Source organism: Lynx canadensis, chromosome E2 (assembly GCF_007474595.2).
Source record: "Lynx canadensis isolate LIC74 chromosome E2, mLynCan4.pri.v2, whole genome shotgun sequence".
NCBI classification, from domain to species: domain Eukaryota; kingdom Metazoa; phylum Chordata; class Mammalia; order Carnivora; family Felidae; genus Lynx; species Lynx canadensis.
Window position 1 is genome coordinate 27,340,693 of NC_044317.1, and position 22,725 is coordinate 27,363,417.

Below are 22,725 nucleotides of genomic sequence, written 5' to 3' on the forward strand. Positions count from 1 at the left end.
GGCAGACCCCCAGGGCCTTTGGAGCTCCTGTGAGGAGTTTGTCAAAAAGGAGGAACAGAGTATAGAAGGGCGTGATCAGACTGCAGGGTGGAAATTCCCTCTGGCTTCTGAGTGAAAGGAGGATGGGAATGGGGAGACAGGGAGGCCGGGGAGGAGGCTCTGCAGGGATGGAGGCTGGGCCAAGTTTGATAGCGGGGGAGGGGTGCAGCACAAGGCCAACTCCTTGAGCGCCCTCTCGGCGACCTTGGCAGGTAAGGGGAGCACCGAGGAGAAGCCTGGCTGAGTCAGCCCGAGTGTGCAGGGTTTGTTCAGTGGGCAGAGGGGCTCCCCAGTCAGCACACCTGGGGTACAGTTGAAGGGTAAAGAGTGCATACCCTGCACTCCCAAGCCGATGCTCCTTTGTAATAGGGTTGCCAGACAGCCAAAGAAAGGGGGAGCATGATAGACAGACAGTTACAGGATTCCCAGCTAAACTTGAATTTCAGATAAACAGTGAATAATTTTTTAGTATATGTCTCTCAAATTGGGCATTCTGTATTTTATCTGGCAACGCTGCTTTCAGACCCCACCCCGTCACGCACACACTGTGCCTTCCTGATGCGGCAGCATCTAAACAACACAGACACCTCTAATTTGCGGCCCCACGGCATCCATTTGTCATCCTACCCGGTCCATCTCCCCACTGGCCTGCAAGCCCCCGGAGATCTGAGCCCAGTCCCCAGGCTGGGCCAGGCCAGGACCCTGCTGGGAGTGAGGGGAGGGCAGGGAGGTCCAGCAGGTCTGTTTCATCCCTGCCCCCACACCCGGGAGGGGCATTTCTGGGAACTGATCCCCATGGTGCTCAGGGCCACATGCCTGGGCCTGTTTTCTGGAACGACCAGAACGACCCCTTGTCACTGTGGCCACATCCTCCCTTGGGATATAGCCCTGGGCTTGGTAGGGTCTAGAGGTGGGGCCTGAACTAGTAGGGTGGGCCAAGTCACAGGCAAGGCCCTTGTTCACTGGGCTACAGACCCGGAGCTGTCTGAGACCAGGAGTGGGAACCTGCCCTGATCCCTCAGCACCCTCGTTAGTATGAGAGCCCCCCTCCCCCAGGCCTAAGGAGCCTGGTACCACTCAGGACTGGGCCAACCCCAGGCAGGGGACTTGGATGGGGACCCACATCACCCTGATAGAGGTGGGGGGCCACTCTAGGGAAAGTGGGGGAGGAGGTGATGAAGCTGAGGGACAGCAGGTTGTGCCTAGTGATGGCATGCCCTCTCAGTTGTCTCTGTTAATAATAATAGCAAAAACACTAATGATAACAATGATAACCATTTATTGAGCACTTACTACGCGCTAAGCCTCTTTATATGTTTTTTTTTTCATCTTCAAAATAGGCACCCCTACTACTACCTCTATTTTACAGATTAGAAAACTGAGGCACAGAGAACTTGAGTGGCTTGTCACATAGCTGGCAAGTGGCAGAGCCATCTGAGCCCAGGCAGTCTGGCTCTAGAGACCACAGTACTCACCACCCAGAGAAGGGCTATTTGCATCAAGAAATGAGCAGAGGGCAGAAGATCCCCCCGGGAGAAAAGGGATCCAGCTCCAGTTCCCTCGCCACGCCCTCCACAGCCATTATTACCTGTCTGACGGCCTGGGGCGGCGCCCTGAGAGCCTACCCCAGCCCACGGCTTTAGCGCCGGATATGCCCAGAAGAGCCAGAACCGGCAGCTGCGTTGGGAAAAGAGAGAAATGGCCATGTAAACGGTGTGAGAACTCTTTCTTTGGTCCCTCAGCAGGAGCAGTTCTGGAAGCAGGGCCTCTGCAGCTCGTGTGTCAAGTCCACAGACAGGTGACATTTCCAGATGGATTTTGGAGCCAACGGCCTCTGAGCACAGGCCAACAGCGCCCTCTGGTGTGCATCCTGGGAATGCAGCTGGCTTCGTGAGCCCTCTCCCTCTTGGTCTGACGGATAGGTCAAGGTAGGTCTCTACAACTGTGGCCTTAGCTTGGGTTTAGAATCCATACCCTCACGCCTACCAGGGGAAATTCGATCCTAACCGATCATCAAATACCCAGGTCACAGGCCCAGCTGGCTCAGGTGGAGGGGAAAGAGGCTCTGCCCTCCTATCCCCAGGAAGCCCTATCGCCAGCTTCTGTTCTACATGGCCTATAGGGGTCTTGGGAGCACTGGAGGAGGAGCTTCTGGGAAGGACTGGACTTCCCGATCTTTAAGAACAGGCCTGGAGTTGTGGGTCATCATAATTTGGGGGGACTGAAGGAAAAGCAGCCTCAGGCATAAGCTGGTGAGGTCTCAGACACTGGGTGAGACTCAGCTCTGGGCTGGGGACCCTGGGCCAAGATGTGGTCTGGCCCTCCCCAGAGGGAAGGTGGCAGGGCCCAGCAGGAAATATCCAGGGCAGATTGGCAGAGACCCCGCCCCCAGCAGGCAGTTGGAAGTAACGGGGCCCACTAAGACCTTCTTCCCTGGCTTTACTCGGTCTTCACAAAGCTCTTGGGCTAGGCAGGACCGAAGCCATCTGCCCCATGTCACAGATGTGGAATCCAGGGTCAGGGAGATGACAGGCCCAAGGTCATACAGTAAGACTCGGAGCCAAGCCTTGAAATATGGCCTCCTGACTCCCAAGCCAGTGCTCTGCCCATGGGCCTGACCAGGTACCCTGGGCCCAGGCACCCCAGTAAAGTTTGCTGACCCCCAGCGGGGTTGCACCTGTCCCGGGGCAGAATGCCCTGCCCTCTGGGCCCGGGGAAGCCATGGAGGTAGGGAAGCCTCCCTGGAGGGCACAGGGGCTTCTGGTGTCCAGCAGCTGGCCTGCCACCTTCTCTGGTGGGAGCCAGAGTCTCGGGCTGCAGGCAGCCAGAGAGGCTACGGGTTCTGGGCCAGCGGGCCCAGACTACGGCATCGTCTGGGAGGAGCTGAACGCCTCCATCTCTGCCTCCACTTCTGCCTCTGAGCGGCACCTCTGGGAGCAGAACCACAGGAAGAGGAAGAAACCTGCAAGCAAAAGACTGGTCAGGGGGACACTGGCAGGAGCAACGTGGCGCCCCACCCCGAATCCAGGGATCTCCTCGCTGGGGGTGAGCTGAGCTTCCTTGAGGCCCAGGAGTCATTCTGAGGGCCCCTTACTGTTGGAAGCCAGAAGGGGCAGAGCGTAGAAGCTGGAGGACCAGCCACCACTAGGCCAGAAGGTGCCTTTGTGCCAGTTAGAAGGACATGCTCCTTCCCATGGGCAGAAGGAGCCCCCAGCCAGCTTGGCAGGGGAGCTGGATTTCGGCCCCTGACTCGCCCCCTTGGCCTGAAGCCCTTGGGGCTAAACATCCACCTGCCGCTGTGCACTCCCCTTGGGGCTTCTTCCACGCCTCCCGCGGGCCCTACCGTACAGCGAGTTGAAGATGGTGAAGAGGAAGAGCTGGGGCAGCAGGAAGACACCAAAGGAGAAGAAAGCCAAGGCCCAGGTGGTGCCCAGCAGCATGGTGAGGCCCAGCACGGTGACGCTATCTCGGCAGGCCCGGGTGCCCGGCACCTTCTCCTGCGCCCGCAGCCTGCGCACGGCCCGCAGCGCCCAAGCCAGCACCACCAGGTTGAAAAGGGATGTGAGGCCACCATAGCCCATGACCAAGATGTTGTGCACCCAGGGGCTCCGCACCCAGCATCTGTAGAGGAGGGGTGAAGTTCAGGGTCGGTGTGGCTCCCAAGGCCAGGGTGGGGAGGAGATCCTGGTCTCTGGGCCTCTGGATGGGCTCCCGAACCTGGGCCTGTCTCCTGGCCCAGACCCGTCGTTTCTTTTCCGACCACACGTGTGGTGAAGTTCTGGGCCCAGCTTTCCAGCCAGGCCACCACATTAGGCCCCACCTGCCACCTCAGCCTCCTGCCTCAAGCCCCCCAAGCTCTCCTTTCCAGCCACACAGGGCTCTCTCATGCCTCCATGCCTTAACCCACCTGAAAACTCTTCCTCTCCTTTCTACGTCTTACCTCTCTCCCCTTCCATGGCCAGCCAAACTGCCAACTTGTACGATACTGTCAGATCATTGGCCCGGGGGCCCTCTTTCCTCCTCCCACCCGCCACACGGTCATCACCATCCAATCAGCATCTCTGTGCAGTGGACCCCTCCCCACCTAGACTGGGCCGACATGCTGGGCTCTGAGCAGCAAACAAGCTGTTGCAAGTCGGGGCAGCCTGGTGGCGGGGCACTCACGGTGACATGTGGACCGAGGAGCAGAGAAGAAACAGCAGGAAGATGCCACCGAGGACTGAGGAAAGAGCAGAGGCCTGGCAGTGGCCCTAGCCCTGTTCCTAGACCCTCCCTGAGGGCTTCATGCCCTTTGCTTCCCCAGGACACCTGCAAGACAGGTGGTACCTTTTACCCACTCAGACACCGTGTCCCATGCTTTCCGTGGATTAGCCCATTCAGTTCTCATGATGACCCCATGAGGCAGGTGCATCACCATCCCCATCCTGCTGTTGAGGAAACTGAGGCTCTGGCTTAGGAACATGCGCTAGTAAGAGGCAAAGGTGGGATTTGAAGTCCCAGGCTCAATGCCTGTGTCCCTGTCACAGTCGCCTGCTCGAGCCCCTGCTGCGGCAGCCACCATTCTTGAATGTGATCTTGGGGATTTATCCAAGGGACTGAGTGTGGTCATGGATCAGTCCTTTTCACCACAGTGTGGCAGTCCAGCAGGGGTGGCTCTATTGCAATTTACTAACCAGTGTCCCGTCAGCGGGAGTACGTTCAAGGTTGGTTTTCTGTTATTGCTTTTTGTGTTCAGGAACACATATCTACATAGGAAGGGTCTTTTAAATGCAGGAGAATAAAAGTCACGAAGCCAGATGAGAGGGAAAGGAGAAGGAAGGAAGAAGCTTTGGGAGAAGCTGGTCCTTAGAGTGGGGAGTGCTCTGACAGCCCAGCAATAATGTCCTTCCTGTCCCCACTGCAGGGCACACAGCACATATTATATTAAAACTCATGGTGAGGGGCACCTGGGTGGTTCAGTCAGTTAGGCGTCTGACTTCAGCTCAGGTCATGATCTTGTGGTTCATGAGTTCGATCCCTGCATCAGGCTCTGTGCTGACAGCTCAGAGCCTGGAGCCTGCTTCAGATTCTGTGTCTTCCTCTCTCTCTGCCCCTCCCCCACTCGTGCTCTGTCTCTCTCTCTCTCCCTCTCTCTCTCTCTCTCTGTCTCAAAATAAATAAAAATTCTTAAAACATTTTTTAAAAAAACTACATGGTTAAGGAGCCCCAAGTCACACCTCCTCTGACGAAGCAGCCTGACCCTTGCCGTGAGGAATGAACCCCACTCTGCTTCCACTCGGTGCCCAGAGTCCTCACTTCCTGGAGGCTGGGGGGCCGAGCTCTGGAGCCATCCTGCCTGTGGCCAAGTCCCAGCTCTGCCATTGACCATCTGGGTTTCCTTGGGCAGGGTTCATCAGCTGTCTGTGCCTCAGTTTCCCTAACAGTAAACAAAGGCTGACAACAGGACCCACTCCTTGCTGCAAGGTTTAAACAGGATAATTCATGAGGCCTGCCACAGAGTTGGTCCTCAGCAGTCCTGAGCTTGTGTCAGCCAGGAAAGAAAGCAGGATGGACAGCCGAATACTGGAGCTAGGTCGACGGGAGGTTATTAAGCTATTCTCCCTACATTGGCTGTTAGAAACTTCATAACAAGAGAAAGGTTAATGTCCGAGAGCACAGGAAGAAGCAACAGAGTCTGGCCCCCAGACCCCCAAGCCCCCCAACACACACACACACACACACACACACACACACACACACACACACATGAGCCCTGTCCTTGGGATGTCCCAGCCCTTGCAGCACTCTCTCTGACCAGGAGGGTCTGTGGGCTGGCAGTGCTATGCCAGGCACAGATCGGGAGGTGCAGGAGGCTGAGTGAGCACAGCAAGGTGGTGGGAAAGGACAGCAGAGTCAGGCGCAGGCTGAGCTCCCCCAGTGAGGTCTGAGAGCGGGAGGGGGCGCTGGGCCTACCTCTGTGCTGCCAGGAGGTGGAGGGCCTTCTACCCGCACTTGGGAGGCCCATGAGCAAGCACCAGAGTTCATGCCAGGGCTCCCTAGGGTTAGCTGGCCTAGGACGAGAGCCTGCCTCTGCAGGAGGCTTCAGGGATCCAGCAGAAGGTGTGGCAAAGGCCCCTGGAAACCACCCCCTCTCTGAGTCCTGGTCCCCTGCTTGCCCCACAGCCAGTGTCCTGCCTACAACACACCCTGTTCAGAGCCCCTGGGTCCTTCCACCAGAGCCAGAGAGCCTGCCACAGCCCTGAAGGTACTCACATGGAATTGTTCTGGAAACCCGTGCCATTTCCCCGGCTGTCGAAGAGTGGGATTGTGTGGGGTCCATACACTGAATTCTGGTCAACAAGAAGGAGCAGCACCAGGAGGGCTGGGACCCCTGAGGGATGAGAGAGTTCTCAGCATCTGTCAGGTGACCCCAGAGAAAGGTTTGTCATGGGTCCCTGGAGCTGCTGAAACAGAATCCCACTGAGCAAGTGGGGAGGGAAAGGGACTGTTCCGAGTCCCCAGCCCCTGCCATATTGTCCAGCTTCAAAGCACGTAACCCGGAGGTCTGAGAGGAGACAGCTCTCCAAGATGATGTTAGTGAGGACTCTAGGGTGGGATGGCAATGGCAGTAGCAGTGGGGAGATCGAGCTAATGGGACGGAGGGTTGGGAGAACTTGTGAGGAAACAGAGATGCTAAAGAAGGGCTAGGATGGCGATAGAGGTGCCAATGATGGTGATGCCAGAGATAGTGGTGAAGACGAGGATGAGGATGGTAGTGATGGTGGAGGTGGTGGTGAAGATGTTGGTAGAGTCAGAGGTGGTGATGGAAGTGGTGGTGGTGGAGTTGATGGTGTTAGAGGTAGACATGGTGGAGACGATGGCAGAAGTGATGGTGGTGTTAGAGGTGGAGGTGATGGTGGAGGTGTTGGAAGTGATGGTACTGGAGGTGTTGGAGGTAAGGTGTGGAGGTGATGGAGGTGGGGGGGATGGAACTGTTAGAGGTGTTGGAGGTGTGGAGGTGTTGGAGGTGTGGAGGTGATGGAGGTGTGGGGGTGGGGGGAATGGAGGTGTTTGAGGTGTGTAGGTGATGGAAGTGTTGGGGTAGAGGGGATGGAGGTGTGGAGGTGTTGGGGTGGGGAAATGGAGGTGTTGGAGATATTGGAGGTGTGGAGGTGTTGGGATGGGGGAATGGAGGTGTTGGAGGTGTGTAGGTGATGGAGGTGTTGGGATGGGGGAATGGAGGTGTTAGAGGTATGGAGGTGATGGAGGTGTTGGGGTGGAGGGAATGGAGGTGTTGGGGTAGAGGGGATAGAGGTGTTGGGGGTGGAGGAAATGGAGGTGTTGGAGATGTTGGAGGTGTGGAGGTGTTGGAGGTGTTGGAGGTGGAGGGGATGGAGATGTTGGGTGTGGAGGGGATGGAGGTGTTGGGGGTGGAGGGAATGGAGGTGTTGGGGTAGAGGAGATAGAGGTGTTGGGGGTGGGGGGAATGGAGGTGTTGGAGATGTTGGAAGTGTGGAGGTGTTGGAGATGTTGGAGGTGTTGGGTGTGGAGGGGATGGAGGTGCTGGGGGTGAGGGGAATGGAGGTGTTGGGGTAGAGGGGATAGAGGTGTTGGGGGTGGGGGGAATGGAGGTGTTGGAGATGTTGGAGGTGTGGAGGTGTTGGTGGCGTTGGAGGTGGAGGAAATGGAGGTGTTGGGGTTGAGGGGATAGAGGTGTTGGGGGTGGGGGGAATGGAAGTGTTGGGGTGGGGGGAATGGAGGTGTTGGAGATGTTGGAGGTGTGGAGGTGATGGAGATTGTGGGGATGGAGAGATTGGAAGTGTTGGGGGTGAAGGGGACGGAGGTGTTGGAGATGTTGGAGGTGTGGAGATGTGGAGGTGAAGGAGGTGTGGAGGTGGAGGGGATGGAGGTGTTGGTGGTGGAGGAGATGGAGGTGTGGAGGTGTTGGAGGCGTTGGAGGTGGAGGGGATGGAAGTGTTGGGGGTGGAGGGGATGGAGCTCTGGAGGGGATGGAGGTGTTGGGGATGTTGGAGGTGTGGAGAGGATGGAGGTGTTGGAGGTGGAGGTGATGGAGGTGTTGGGGTGGAGGTGATGGAGGTGTTGGAGGTGGAGGTGATGGAGGTGTTGGGGGGGAATGGAGGTGTCGGGGTGGGGGGAATGGAGGTGTTGGGGGTGGAGGGGATGGAGGTGTTGTGGGTGGAGCGAATGGAGGTGTTGGAGTGGAGGTGATGGAGGTGTTGGAAGTGGAGGGGATGGAGGTGTTGGAAGTGGAGGGGATGGAGGTGTTGGGGGAGGGGCGGATGGAGGTGTTGGGATGGAGTGGATGGAGGTGTTGGAGGTAGAGGGGATGGAGGTGTTGGAGGTGGAGGGGATGGAGGTATTGGGGGTGGAGGGGATGGAGGTGTTGGGGGTGGGAGGGGATGGAGGTGTTGGGGTTGGGGGGAATGGAGGTGTTGGAGGTGGAGGGGATGGAGGTGTTGGGGGTGGGGGGAATGGAGGTGTTGGGGGTGGGAGGAATGGAGGTGTTGGGGTTGGGGGGAATGGGGGTGTTGGGGGTGGGAGGGGATGGAGGTGTTGGGGGTGGGGGGAATGGAGGTGTTGGGGTGGAGGTGATGGAGGTGTTGGGGGTGGAGGGGATGGAGGTGTTGGGGTGGAGGTCGCCATGGAGGTTTGGAAGTAGAACCGACGATAAGAATAGCAGTGTAGAAAGTAGTGGTGAGCGTTGGCAGGGAAGATGATCAGTGCTCATGGTCGCTATGATGAGGAAGAGGAGAAAGAGAAGGGCAGGAGAGGGTAGACTGCCTGTGTGGCTGGAACCCTCAGGAAGCAAGAGGGGAGGGAGGCTCTGCTTACCCCAACCCACTGCACACAGCTTGAGCATATATCGGCGGATGTAGATGTTGTAGACGCGCACGAGGAGGAGGTAGAGGTTGAAGCCTTCGATGGCCATCCAGGTGAGGCAGCTGAGCAGCGCAAAGTGCAGGATGGCCGCCAGTGCTGTGCATGCTGCCCCGGCCCTGGCCAGCACAGGACTCAGCAGGAAGGCGACGTTCAGGAGCAGCACAGACGCATGCAGGTTCATGTGGATGTGTGTTGTGGAGTCACCCTGCTTCCTGCGGGTGGGAGCATGCCCTTCCGTGGCCTGGGGACGTCACCCAGGCCGTGCCACCCCCTGGGCTCACGGACACACAATGATGGGAACACTGAGGTTGAGAGGTCACGGGGATCCAACAGCAGCCACACAGCAAGGCTGGTCTCCTGCCCCCATCCCCTGGAGAAGTCCACCCCAGTCTGGGGGATCAATTGGATAAGGAGGGGTGCTGAGCAGCAGCGGGTGGGCGGTCCTGGCACGGGGGCAGGGGAATACCTGGCTTGGAAGTGCAGCAGGATAGTGAGAAGCGAGGCCACGACGGAGATGCTGCAGCCCACCAGGGAGATGTACGTAAGAGGCGCCAGCAGCTCTGCGGGGATCGGGGCCGGGGAGAGTTGCTGCAAGAAGGAAGGGGGGATGGAGGACAGAAGCATGGGAATGCCCTCCCCGCACTCGCAGGGACCTGCTAAGATCTCCGCTCCAAGCTCCCCTGCCCCACCACAAAGCCTACCATGGTCCCGACTTGAAGGAAAAAGCTCTGGCAGATACGGTGGCTTTTGCCCCCCTCAACTCCCATCTCCCCTCTCTCTATGAGAACCTCCCCTGCCTTGCTGTCTATGCACATAGACATATATGGACACTGTGCGTGGACAGTGCCCCAGGCCTGACTTATCAGAGCCTTCCCTCCTCCTGCCCAGAGTGATTGATTGAGGGATGGGAATGTGACACACTCCAGGCCAGTGGGACTCAATCCCCAAACTAGCTGGCAGAATTGGGAAAGAGCCAGTTAGAGCCTACTGGCCTAAAAGCTAGTAGGACACGAGCCAGGATCTGCTAGCAGCCGTATAATTATCCTGAAGGGAAATTCCGTCTGAAGCCCAGGCCAGTACAAAGCAAACACAGGTGAGAGATATAGAGCCTTGTCTTGGTGATCTTGAACATCTTGATCAAGCCATGTCTGAAGCCCAACATAGCCTCTTCAGCCACAGGAGTTCATACGTTTCTCTTTTTTTCTCCGTAAGCCCATTTGAGTTGGATTGTCTGTCCCTTGCACCTGCCTATGCCCTGCTCCTCTTGTCTAAACATGGGGTCCTTTACAGCTTTGACTCCCATCACCCAGACTGGATGCACACATACCATGAGAACAGCAAAGTAGCTGAGGTGGTTGCAGCGGCAGAGCACCTGGGAAGGTGACGGCTGCTCTGTGCGACAGCCCTCGGGGCTCCAGACCCCCCAGTGATCCTTGCTGGCTCCTTCTTTCCAAAAGACACAGGTAGCTGTGTAGCCTTCCTAAGGGGAGATGGTGGAGTTGGGTATGGAGGAGGTACGGGGTAAGGGGTATGGGGGAGGGCCGTGGATCAGAGTCTGGAAATTGTGGGGGCCAAAGCTGATTCAACTGCACCCTTGTCAACTTCTTACAAGGCACTGGCTGGGCTTTGGCCAGACGGACCCAGATTCCAGACTCACCTCCACTATGGACTCTCAGAGTAACCTGGGCAAGTTGCCAAGCTTCTCTGTGCCTCAGTTTACTCATCTGTAAAATGGGATCCTCTATACACAATTTCTCAAAGAGGGTATTAAAATACGGGCAATGAGGAATCTTGAGTGACCAGCTCTGGCTGGACAGTAGGTGCTCTACAATCAATTGTGCCCTTTCCCCTCCTCCTCATGGGGAACAACGATATTGCAGGTGCACTGCCCAGGGCGGGAAAGAGACTCATCCACAGACAACCCTGATGCTGAGCCATGGGGGTGGTGGGGTGGGAGGAACGACACAGAAAGTGCCATGGAAAACCACTGAGCAAGGGGTAGGGGAGTCCCAAGGAGGGAAGGGACGATTGGAGCACTGAGGTCTTTGAGGACACATCAGATCTCAGCGGAAGTGGAACGAGGGCAATCCAGATAAAGGGAACTGTGGGAGCAAAGGTTCAGAGGAAAGTAAGGGAAGGATGATGGAGAAAATGAGAGTGCAGAGCAGTCTCATGAAGCTGATGGAAAGTCAGGGCAGAATGTAGAGTCTCTGGGCTTTTCCGGAATGCCAGGGCCAGGAGAGCAGAGACACCAGGGCTTGTGCTCACCCAGCAGCCCTTCTCCCTCACTCCAGGACCAGCTTCTGAGCTTCCCTTGAAGACCCATACCTGCCCCATGGCAGATCAGATGAATCCAGCCCAGTCCCCAAGCCGTGTGACCCAGGTCTGGCCAATCCACACGTTCCATCCACCTGTGTGCAGTGATGGTGCAGGGATCCAGCTGGACCCTAAGGACTCCATTTTGGAACCCTCGTTTGCACCGATGAGGAAGAGCCTCCTGGGAAGAGGGGATGGAAGTCCAACACTTTTGCTGCCATCTTACCAGAGTAGAGATCCAAGATAGGAAACCATTGCTGAAGATGGAAAGAGGCTGAGCCAGAATGGCATTGCATCAGCCCCTGGATCCAGCCAGGCCTGAAGCTGGACAGCCCTGGACATTTCATCTGCATGAGCCCATCCTTTCTGTGTTTAAGCTGGCTTGACTTGGCTTTGCATCACTTGCAACTCAAAGAATCCTGCCTAATGTGGTAAGTAAAAAAAATTAAGCAAAACTTCTGTCTCTGATTCCTTTGACAGGAATTTTCAAACTGCGATCGATTTGAAACGGTTTGTTTTCAAAATGCTTCCACGGGTGTGGGTTTAGTTGAGCCAGAGTTCAACAGGAGCCACAAGGGGCAGGGGTGAGGTGGAAATGGGGGCACCCCCAACAGTACCAGGCTTCGGTTGTGCCAGAAGCTGATGTTGATCGGCTCACTGAGGTTGTTCACGTGTCCGTGACTCAGCTGGGCTCCCAGGACATAGTTATTGAGCAAAGATGAGTTGATACTCTGGAAGGACAGCAGAAGGGCTGACTGGAGAGGATGGATGCATGGAGACCCCGGCTGAGGTCCGAGAGCCCCTTCCCCCAGGTGAGAACAGCAGTGTGCCTTCACATGTGGGCCAGCCTCCTAGCCTTTGCGTATGCTGTCCCCTCCACCTGGAAAGCTGTCCCTTCAGCACCCACCCCCCACCTCTCCGCCATGGATTCAGTGCATTCCAGCCTCCATCTGTCCTCGCTCACTTTCAAAGCCAAAGTTAAAAACACCTTTGTCTGTCTCCCATCTAGGGACAGACACATCCATGGTAGATTTCTTGTAATTGCACCCCCAACACCATTCTCCTAAAACCAAGGCCCAGAAAGGACAGTGGCTGGCTCAGGTTGCACAATGGGCTGGTCCCACCTGGTGCTGGTCCCTGTGCAGAGGCCAGGCGATGGTACGGATGCCCGCAGTGCCCGCAGGAAGGGGCCGGCACCTACCCTGCTTGGCCCCCGTGTGGCACTGACCTGGAAAAAGTAGTCAGTGAAGAAGTAAATGCAGATGAGGCGCAGCTCCCTGGGGCGGGTCCTGCAGGCATTCTGGGTCAGCTCTGCCGGGAACTGCATGGCGTGCGGCACCGAGGCCTACGGGCAGCCATGGACGGGCTAAGCCACACCCGGCCCCAACACTTCCACTGCTCCCCACTCCTTGTGAAGCCTTCCCACCCTGTTCTTTCCCTGGGGCATTTCATCCCTAGGAGCCTCCACCTGCAGAGCCCTCTCCTCCCAGGCTGTACTTCCTCCCCAACTTCCTGAGATCCCAGGCCCTTCCTCCAGGCTGCCCCTGCCTCGATTTACCCCACCCAACTGGGGCCCCTGGGGATGGAGCTCGTCAGCCCTCAGCGCCCAGATGGTCAGCAGGAATCACACCAGAGTCTTCCAAGGACCCTGGCTTCCCTGGCCTCTCCCATTGCCGCCTCCCCTCGGGAACCTGCAGAAGCAGGAAGAGGACATTGCCCTTGAGGGGCCACAGAGCACCCTCTCTTTCCACCATTCACGTGAGGAATGTCAGCCCCATTTTACAGAACAGGCAACTCATAGCTATTAGGGCAGACCAGATTAGTTGGGGGAAAGTCCAGACCTGAAGCCCCTGGAGGATTTCTAGGGTCGAGACCCTGGCTGCCCTCCATCTCCTGGCCCCCTCTGACCTGGGGGACCCGCTCCAGAGTCGCACTGCTCAGTGCGAGGCCAGTGAAGTCACAGCCCAGCTTGAAGGCCAGTGTCTGGATGCTGTGCGTCTGCAAGGTAAGGTTCTTGCCCTCGAAGCTGGTGTTCAACAGGCTGCACTCCAGGCCCCGGATAAGCCTGAGGGTGAGAGAGCTGGCCAGGGTCTGGAGTGGGCGTGGGGGCAAGAGGGGCCCCAGACAGCCAATAAGGGCAGGGCCTCCCCCAGCCCACATCTGCTTACCCCTACCTCCAGACCTTTGCACACACAGTGTCCCTGGCACACTCTTACCTCTCCACCCCACTCATCCACATCTCCTGATTCAGGTCCAGGTCTTTGGACACCTCCTTCAGGAAGATTTTTCTGGATTTTTTCTGCTGACTGAGTGAAATGCCACATAGTCCCTGTGCTCCCCCTGGCCAGTCATCAGCACCATCCCCTCACCCAGAGCTGCGAGACCATTCGAGAGCTCGGTCCAGCTTTGCAACTCCTTCCCAGGAAAATGCAGAGACCCACGATTCTGCACCCGATTTCATGGCATCCATAGTTAAAGGCCCTAAACCAGACAGCAAACTTGATAAGGGCAGGGACATGGTTAACCTGCATCTTCCAAGCCTCGTGCTGGGCACACAGTAGGTACTCAATAACTGAATGTTGAATAAATGGATTAATGGTCTACACTGGACAACCCTGGACCACTGACTCAAGGCGCAAGCTGGGGGTGGGAGGCACAGCTGACTCAAGGGGGGCGGGGAGGGCCGCGCAACTCACCCACGAAGCGAAGTCCCATTGCGGCTCCTGGACATCGTCTCCAGGTTCTCCATCCAGCTCAGGGGTTCTTGGGACTCCTCTGCGGGGCAGGTCACGCCTCCACATCAGCCTCTGTCCCCACAGCCTCTGGGCCCTTCTACCACAGCCTCAGCCTTGCTGCTGCCCCGGGAGACCTCAGTGCCCTCTTTCAAGCTCCCTTGGTTTGGGTCGTCCCCCTTTCACATCACAGCCACGGGCCCGGGCTCAGATTGCCCCCCAGTTCAGCAGCACCCCCTTACCCACTGTATCACTGTGAGCAATCATGAGGCACAGGCAGAGGAAAAAGACCCTATGGTCATCCATGTCCTGTTCCCAGTCTCTTCCAAAAACTAGTTTCCAACCTGGAAAAGATGCATGCCATTGTCACCATGGTAAAAGAGTGAGCTCTAACTTCTAGGTGTCCGGCATGTCCCAAAGGTAGGACATCTAGCATTTTATATATATTTTTTAAATGTTTATGTATTTTTGAGAGAGAGTGAAAGAGCACAAGCAAGGGAGGGGCAGAGAGAGAGGGGAACAGAGGGTCCAAAGCGGACTCAATGCTAACAGCAGAGAGCCTGATGTGGGGCTTGAACTTGAGAACCATGAGATTACAACCTAAGCCGAAGGCCGATGCTTAATCGGCTAGCCACCCAGGCACCCCAGGACATGTAGCATTTTAATTAATCCTCCTTACTCCTGCATTTCACAAATGAGGAAACTGAGGCTCAGAGAGCAAGTGGGCTTGCTCTGCTTTAGGCTCCCTGAGCCTGGTCTCTGCGACTCCAAGAATCCCAGATTGTTTGTTCAGAAATGCCCACCATTACCAGCTTTGCCTGAGTCACTCTCCCTCGCAAAACAATGGTCTGTCTGGGGGCTTCTCCAGGGCGCTGACTTCACCCAGGGGGAAGTTGCTTGGGAGCAAGCAACAGGTAACCCTGTTGAGCTGTGTCATTAATTCATGTGTGACTTTGGGCAGGGGTCTGTCCCTCTCAGCCTTCATTTTCTGTGGTTTTAAAATAAACCAATAAACGTCTGCTTAACTATAGCAAATCTATGTCAACCCCCCGAAACTCCACTAAAATGAGAGTGAGTGGATAAACGGGCGCAAAGCCACAAAGACAGAAGAGGAAAGAAGTCAACAGCAGGTGAGAAATGTTAGCAAAACTTTGGAGGTTCCAAGCAGGTGACCACCTGGTAATCAGTTTAGCCAACCGTAAAGAGTTGAGCCCCAGTGTCTGCAGGGGGGAGAGGTGTGGAGTGAGGGAGGGGAGAAGGGGAGGGGACAGGGAGAAGGTTTAGAGCCCTGGGAGCACTTGAGAACCAGAGGCATCGAGAACCTCTAAAAGAAGGGTGAAGGCAAAAAAATGGGGGATTGCTGGTGGTGAGTCTTTTAAATGACCAGCTGGGGCCCCAGATCTCCTCTGTCACCCGGGGTGCCCAGGACTGTTGTCACCACCCTACCACCCTCAACCGCATTCCAACATAAAGTTCATTCCCGGGAAACAGTGCATGCCAGAGGACCTGAGGGCAAGGATGGGATGCCATTCAGGGATAGAAAAATTAAGCCGTATCCCTTCCTCACCACTTCCTCCACTCAGCCTCCAGAAGCCTGCAGCAGCCAGGTGACGATGCTCTAAGCCAGGAGAAAACTCTTTGCTGAAGAACTGGCTATTCCAAGAAAAGTATCCTATAGCTACTGAGGTTTTGATGTTCCTCAGTGATATGGCCAGGACCGAACTCAGGTTGGAGCTTTCCCAGTTATCAGCCCTGACAAGCAATAAGTCTTTAGTGCTGCACTCTTAAAGGTGAGCGGTCAACCGAGGATCACTAGGTATTTTAAAACATACACCCTCTTTCAGAAAGCTGCTGGAGGACGCGCTCCAACAGAACGAGGGAGTAACTTGTGAAAGACAACACAGGACACAGGAAACCCTAGCGGAGAAGAGACAAAGCTATTCCCCCGGTTGTAGGTTGGACAGCAGGACCGGGTATATCCTGTCCAGAAGGGAGCAGGAGAAAAGAAGTTTCCAGGAGGAAGGCTTCACCAAATAGAAGGAGGAGATTATACAGATTAATTGGGTGAAGCACACACAAAATCTTTACTATTTTTTTTGCAGCCTCCTATGAATTTGTCATTTTTTCAAAAGTAGAAGTTCAAAAATATAGTACACTGGATCGCCACGTCACTATCGAAAGTTATGATGTCAATAGTAACATAAAAGAGGAACACAATATATTATTACGCATTGAAAAGAGCAAGTTGAACATAACACTCACAATATAATCACATGTATGGAAATGTGTGCAAATATACATGCTTAAGCCTAGGAGGGTATCTAGAAGAAAGGTCAACAAAATGCTAATAATGTTTGGGAAGGAGGATTACTCTCTTTTTTATGTTTTCTGTATAGTTCACATTTTCTGCAACGAACATGTGTTATCTTCAAAACAGAAAAGCAAGTTTTTAATGCTTAGAGTTTTTTTATTTTTTACTTATTTTTTAATTTTTTAAATGTTTATTCATTCTTGAGAGACAGAGCATGAGTGGGGAAGGGGCAGACAGCGAGAGGGAGACAGAATCTGAAGCAGGCTCCAGGCTCGGAGCTGTCAGCACAGAGCCCGACGCGGGGCTCGAACTCACGGACCGTGAGATCATGACCTGAGCCGAAGTCGGACGCCCAACCGGCTGAGCCACCCAGGTGCCCCAACTTAGAGTTTTTTTTAATGCTCCAAATGACTAGCATTATGGAAAAAATAATGGTGACATATTGCTTATGTAAAACAAAAACCATGTTGCAAAGCAGTGTAATCCAATCCTTGTAAAAGTCATATTTTTTCATATATGCAAAATGTGGAAGATGCAGGGGTCACTTCTGGGTACGAGTTTTGACTGCCCGTATTTTCTGAAGTTACCCTGCGTTATAGTTATATATTTCTCGATCTTTATTTGCTCTTTGCTTTTGGAATTTACATCTTTCAAATATAAACAATAAACAAGCACACAAGCACATAAAATCAAAGTATCCCTGCTGCCCGTGTCACCCAACCACTCGGTTCCTCGTTCGTCACCCCCAGGTAACTACTATCATTAATGTTTTGTGGACTTTTCCAAGTTTCATATATAGATAAGCACACATGGGACACTTGGGTGGCTGAGTCAGTTAAGTGTCCAACTCCTGTTTTTGGCTCAGGTCATGATCTCACAGATCAAGTCCCGTGTCGGGCTCTGTGCTGACAGCGTGGGGCCCACTTGGGATTCTCTCTCTCTCTCTCTCTCTCTCTCTCTCTCTCTCTCTCTCCCTCTCCCTCTCTGCTGCTCCCCTGCTCTCTCTCAAAAGAAGTAAATAAACTTAAAAAAATACATATAAGCACATATATATGATTCTCCTCATTTTATTAAAAAAAAGCACACTTTTTACTGTTCTGCACTCTGCATTTTTCTCTTGAAAATATATCTTGGAGAGCTTTCTGTAACAGTTCCTAGAGCTTCCATTTTTTACTATTACAACTTCATAGTCTAACGTTGGAGGGATAAACCCTAACTTCTTCAGTGGGTGCCCTGTGAACAGCTAGTTGTGTTGATTCCAGTCTTTGGTTCTTTCCAAAGTGCAGCTCTTCTGATGTCATTTCCCACGTGTGCAAGTTCACCATCTGCCCTTTTTAAAAAAAAAAAAAAAAAATGTTTCTTTCTGTTTGAGAGAGAGACAGAGACAGAGAGAGACAGAGTGTGAGTGGGGGAGGGGCAGAGAGAGAGGGAGACACAGATTCCAAAGCAGGCTCCAAGCTCCCAGCTGTCCGCACAGGGTCCGAAGCGGGGCTCGAACTCACAGACCGCAAGATCATGACCTGAGCCAGGGTCGGACGCCCAACCAGCTGAGCCACCCGGGAGCCCCACATCTGCCCATTTTTACATCAGGTTCGCCTCTTCCTTATCTTCTCAAAACTCTTTACATAATAGGAAAATTAGTTCGTTGTCTACTGTGTGAGTTACAAATATATTTCCTAGTTTGTCATTTGCCTTTTAACATTACACATGGTCCTTCTGCCGGTAGGAGTCTTTTTTTGTATGTATAATTTTTATGTAATCAGAATTAGCAGCATGTTCTCTTAGGTCTTCTGGATTTTGAGTTGTAGCTAGAAAGGCCTTCCCTGCTCCAACATTACAAAGGAATTCTCTTAAGTTTCTCCTCGTCCTTCTAAGTTTTCATTTTTCACATTGGAACCTCCAGTCCATTTGCATCGATCCCGGAGTACAGTATGAGATGGGGATGTGATGGTTTTTGCCGGGTAGTCGTACATGTGTCTTAACACTATTAATATATGTGTTGATTTTGAAAAGGGAATAGAGACTTTGGAGTCACAGAGTGCTGGGTTCTTATTCATTTGGCCACTTGGTTATTTATTAGGCTGTGTTACCTCGGGCAATTGACTTGCCCTCTCTGAACCTCAGAGAAGACAGGAGGGAAAACATTTGAGGGGACAAAGGAAGCTGCTGAATGAAACAATTTAAAACTTTTCAGATAAGAAGTCTGAGGACCCAACAGCGCAGACAGATCTCGGGTCATCTTGTCTACCCCCTCACTGTGTGAATGGAGGCCCAGACAATGGTGCAGATTTGACCTCTAGGGTCTGGACCGTAAAGCCAGCTCCCCAGGCCCTTGGCCACCCTGCTCTGTGTCTACAGAGGGCAGAGGGGCCTAACCCCACCACCAACTGGAGAAATCAAGGTCAAAGCAGAAGTGACACCTCTCCCAGACCCCTCAAATAGCTGTGGTTACCACTCCCTTTCCCAGGGGGCAAATCACAATCCTCACCTCTGCTTAACACACCCCTCTCCCCTGCCCTTCAGAGAAGCCACCGTGCAGCATTGCCCCACACCCTCACCCGTCTCACCGTGGCCCACAATTCATTATCTGAAGCTCCGTGGGAAACAGAAACCCCCTACCTGAGGTCCAAGACGGTTCCAGTTGACTGTGGGGAAACTGGAAACCACATAGGAGTTTGCCTGGGAGGTGACGGCAGTCCCGTGGTCAAGCCAGGACTCAAACCCAGGGCCCCAGGCTCCAAGTCCAGTGCTGTGTGCCACAGGCTCCCAAAGATGGTTGGGTTGCTCTACGGAAGAGTAAGCCTCTATCTAGGTCAACAGAGAGATAAGGAAACAACAGGGTGGAGACTAGAGCCTCTAGAAGATGCAAATTTGATAGCCACTTCCAGTATTCAGTGCCTGGGCTGGGACGTGGGGCAATAACTCTACTTCTCTGTGCTTGAGGGCTTCCCATCTGTAAACTGAAGCCAAGGACACCTATTTCTCAGGGAGAGAGACACATAGACATTTCCATGATCCCACTGCAAGTTTAGAGCTCTGACCCAAAGCCCCAGCTGGGGATACATCTGAGCATATGCCTTGGGAACCCCTGCCTTCCTCCCTGGGGCTGACCGTGCATCCCCCCCCCCCCCCCCCCCCCCCCCCCCCCCCGCAGCCTGCCCTCTCCCCGGCAGCACCAGGCCTGCTGAGCCAGCCATGCTCCTGGAGCCCTCACGGCTGGCCTCACCCCAGCCTGGGTGAGGACTGAACCTGTGGTCTCTGCAGGAAAGCCCTGACAAATACCATTATTAGCCCCATTTTACAGGTGGGGAAAGGGAGGCCACGCCAAGGCCCAACTTAGTCTGTGACTAAACCAACACTGGAGCCATTTCCCTGAGACATAGAGTCCCCGGGCTCCAGTCCAGGTCACTCTGAGAGGAATGGCACCAGCTCCCGTTTGCCCAGTACAAACTCCATCCAGGCCCTTCCCAGTGTCATCTAAGGTGCAGGCTACCAGATTAACCCCACTGTACAGATGAGGAAACTGAAATCCAGGAAAGTCTAATAACTTGCCGTAGGTCGCAGCAGGGAGCCAAGATTTGAAGCTAGTGCCTAAACACTCCTTCGTTTAAATTGTTCTCTTTTTTTAAAATATAGATTTCTACATTCCCAGGGATCTGGAGTTGCCCCCAGAGAGTGAAGGGAATGAGGAGTGTCCCCAGCTTGCTGCTCCCAGGATGTCACCAATCCTGGGCCCCGGCAGGCACCTGCTGGGGACCGGGTGGATAAGGACAGGTGAGGGAGTCGGGAATAGAGATGCTGGATGGGGCTGACCTGTGAAGCCGCTGCTGCTGTGCTGTTGCCACGGGCTCCCAGCTCCGGTCCACAGAACAAAAGGGAACTTGGATGTCTCTGCCGGCCGCCTCCTCTCTGCTCCCCTCAGTGCTCGGCACGGGCTCTCAGTCCTCCCCTTCTCTCTGCTCTCCTTGCCCCCACACGACACAACACAACACGCTCTCACTTCACTTCTTCTTTCACTGCAGCCTCTTGCTTCCTCTGGTCTCTGGGCTCAAAACACTTCTTGCTTTCACTCCCCAGCTCCTGCAGCACTTCCTGGGGATGGCAGTACCTCAAGGAGATGTCTGATGTCAGTGGGGGAAGGGGGGAGAGCTGGCCCTCGTGGCACCCCACAAGGTTTCAAGACCTGCCTCTGCTCTCCACCTCTTCAGCCTCAGTTTTCCCGTCTGCAGAAAAGGGAGAATGACCCCTGCCTGAACTGACAATCAATGAGAGTGATGATGGCCGGGACTTCAGGCAAAGGCTGGGTCGGATTGCCTGGGTTCAAATACCAAGCCTGCCATTTACTGGCTGGGGGACTTTGGGCAAGTGACTGAAACTCTCTGAACCTCAGCTTCCTCTCTGTAAAATGGAGATAAGACAGTACCACGTAAGGGCGCCTGGGTGGCTTGGTGGGTTAAACATCCAACTCTTGATTTCAGCTCAGGTCATGATCTCTGGGCTCATGAGATCAAGCCCCGAGTAGGGCTCTGTGCTAACAACACAGAGCCTGCTTGGGATTCTCTCTCTCCTTCTCTCTCTGCCCCTTGTCCACACACACACACACACTCTCTCTCAAAAATAAATAAACACACTTTAAAAAGGAAAAGAGAGACATAGTACCACCTCATGGGGTAGTGTGGGGCTTATAAAAGGAAGTGCTGCAAAGTCACCAGAAGCGCTCCACAAAGCTCCCCTGTTTCACACATGGGGGAGACTGAGGTCTGGAGAGGACAAGAGCCTGGCCCGGAATTACCCAATGCAGAGCCCTCTGGGGCAGGGTCTTGCTCGGAACAGCGCTCAGAAAATGTGGCCAGACTTGGGGCTGGTAGGCTGGTCAGCCGGTCCTATTCCAGCCACTTCCTGTGCAGGATCCTAAGGGGAAGGGGAAGTATCTGTGTATTTTGGTGGGAGGCAGGGTGCTCTCTCTTGTCCAGCCAGACTCCCTGGGCAAATTCCGGCTCAGGAAAGTATTTTTCTCCCCCCGGGATGAGAAGGGGTTGCAGCAAGGAGGAGACAGGCAGGTCCCAACAGGGTCTCTCTCCTCTTTCCCCCAGCCCGTGGCCCTTCCAGCATCAACCCAAGTGCCACCCACAGGTAGCTCAGGCCTCTCTGGGAAGGGGGAAGAGAGCTGCCTCTTGGAGGGCAGCAAGATCTGAGGGGAGCACAGGTCCACGCATCCAGGTTCCGCACTCCCTCCCCCACTGCAAGAGGCTGCAGGGTAAAGGCTTTGCAGAGACACCTGTGCACTTGTGTCCTGAACCCTTGGCCACACTCTTGCTAGACGACTTGGGAAAGTCCTTGCCTTTCTCCGCACTTTGGTTTTCTGTGGCCACAACCCAGGCCATGACCTCCAGGCCCTTCATTTCTTTAATTTTTTTTTTTCAACGTTTATTCATTTTTGGGACAGAGAGAGACAGAGCATGAACGGGGGAGGGGCAGAGAGAGAGGGAGACACAGAATCAGAAACAGGCTCCAGGCTCTGAGCCATCAGCCCAGAGCCTGACGCGGGGCTCGAACTCCCAGACTGCGAGATCGTGACCTGGCTGAAGTCGGACGCTTAACCGACTGCGCCACCCAGGCGCCCCTCCAGGCCCTTCATTTCTGAGGTCTCCTGGCCACCTCTATCTAGGGCTATAACACCAGCAGCCTTCCTCCTCGTGCTGTTTGCGAGCCCAAGAGGCTGCTCTCAGGGCTCAGGACGAGGCCCTGCTCACGCCAAATCCCCTCTATTTCCCACCTGGGATCTGTGCCAACCTCACGAAGCCTCGCCTCAGTAGCAGTGCTGGTTTTACCTCACCGTGCACTCCAGACCCTGGAAATCACCACCAAGATACTCCCCGGCTCCAAAGCCAGCAGTGGCTCCCGATTGCCTTCATGGTCCAGCCCCGTCCAGCTTCCACCCAGCTCTGGATGGGCTTGCCACATTCGCATCCACCTCCCCGCTCTGTCCCAGCTGGGACGCACACGTACTGGGCAGGACCCCAGCTCTTCTCCATCCCTCAGGCGCTCAGGGGCAGCTCCCCGGAGTCCAGCTTCCCCTGAGAAGGCTGATCTGCCTCCAACTCCCCTATAAAACATTCCAGATGCTTCAGCTTTAGGAGGCGTGCCAGTCCCTCGCTCAGCCCCCCAGGCAGGGAGGAAGCAGCAAGCCACCTCCCTCTCCCCATCCTGGGAGAGCCACACACCATCCCTAGGGAAGCATCTCTCTCTCCCCATGGGGGCTACTCACCCCGTGATCTGCAAGAGGACGGTAAGTGGGACCCCCAACAGGACATTACCTAAACTGAGTCACACCGTGAAGAAGTCACTCGCTGTTCATTGTTTTTCAATCCTGGCTGCATCCAGGAGAAGCCTCCATTTAGAGCTGAATTCTCTCTAACTTGTCTCTACTACTGCCTTGTGTCCTTA

General features: G+C 54.6%; 1 protein-coding gene across 9 annotated transcripts; it reads right to left on the minus strand.

Moving 5' to 3' along the window:
* Positions 1-1,762: 1,762 nt before the first annotated feature.
* On the minus strand, positions 1,763-20,624 carry ADGRG5 (adhesion G protein-coupled receptor G5). 9 transcript variants are annotated; one of them, XM_030297686.1, is made up of 14 exons: positions 20,092-20,621; positions 18,898-19,064; positions 14,210-14,311; positions 13,932-14,010; positions 13,452-13,541; positions 13,144-13,300; positions 12,464-12,580; positions 11,853-11,966; positions 10,247-10,399; positions 9,386-9,507; positions 8,872-9,131; positions 6,292-6,409; positions 3,383-3,660; positions 1,763-3,001 (listed from the first exon to the last, which is right to left on the minus strand). In XM_030297686.1, the coding sequence occupies exons 3-14, from the start codon at positions 14,271-14,273 to the stop codon at positions 2,901-2,903; spliced, it is 1,653 nt and encodes a 550-aa protein (XP_030153546.1). In that variant the 5' UTR covers positions 14,274-14,311; positions 18,898-19,064; positions 20,092-20,621; the 3' UTR covers positions 1,763-2,900. The 9 variants fall into 9 exon arrangements, with proteins under 9 accessions (XP_030153546.1, XP_030153545.1, XP_030153544.1 ...); XM_030297685.1 differs by having other exon boundaries at positions 18,898-19,082; XM_030297684.1 differs by having other exon boundaries at positions 18,898-19,086.
* Positions 20,625-22,725: the final 2,101 nt, after the last annotated feature.

Excerpts from the sequence above, each read along its gene's own strand:
- ADGRG5 (XM_030297686.1), bottom strand. The coding sequence starts at position 14,273 with ATGGATGACCATAGGGTCTTTTTCCTCTGCCTGTGCCTCATGATTGCT. Across the intron at positions 11,967-12,463 it reads TCACTGACTACTTTTTCCAG|AGTATCAACTCATCTTTGCT; the intron begins GTCAGTGCCACA and ends CTGTCCTTCCAG. Across the intron at positions 3,002-3,382 it reads CATCTTCAACTCGCTGTACG|GTTTCTTCCTCTTCCTGTGG; the intron begins GTAGGGCCCGCG and ends TTTTGCTTGCAG.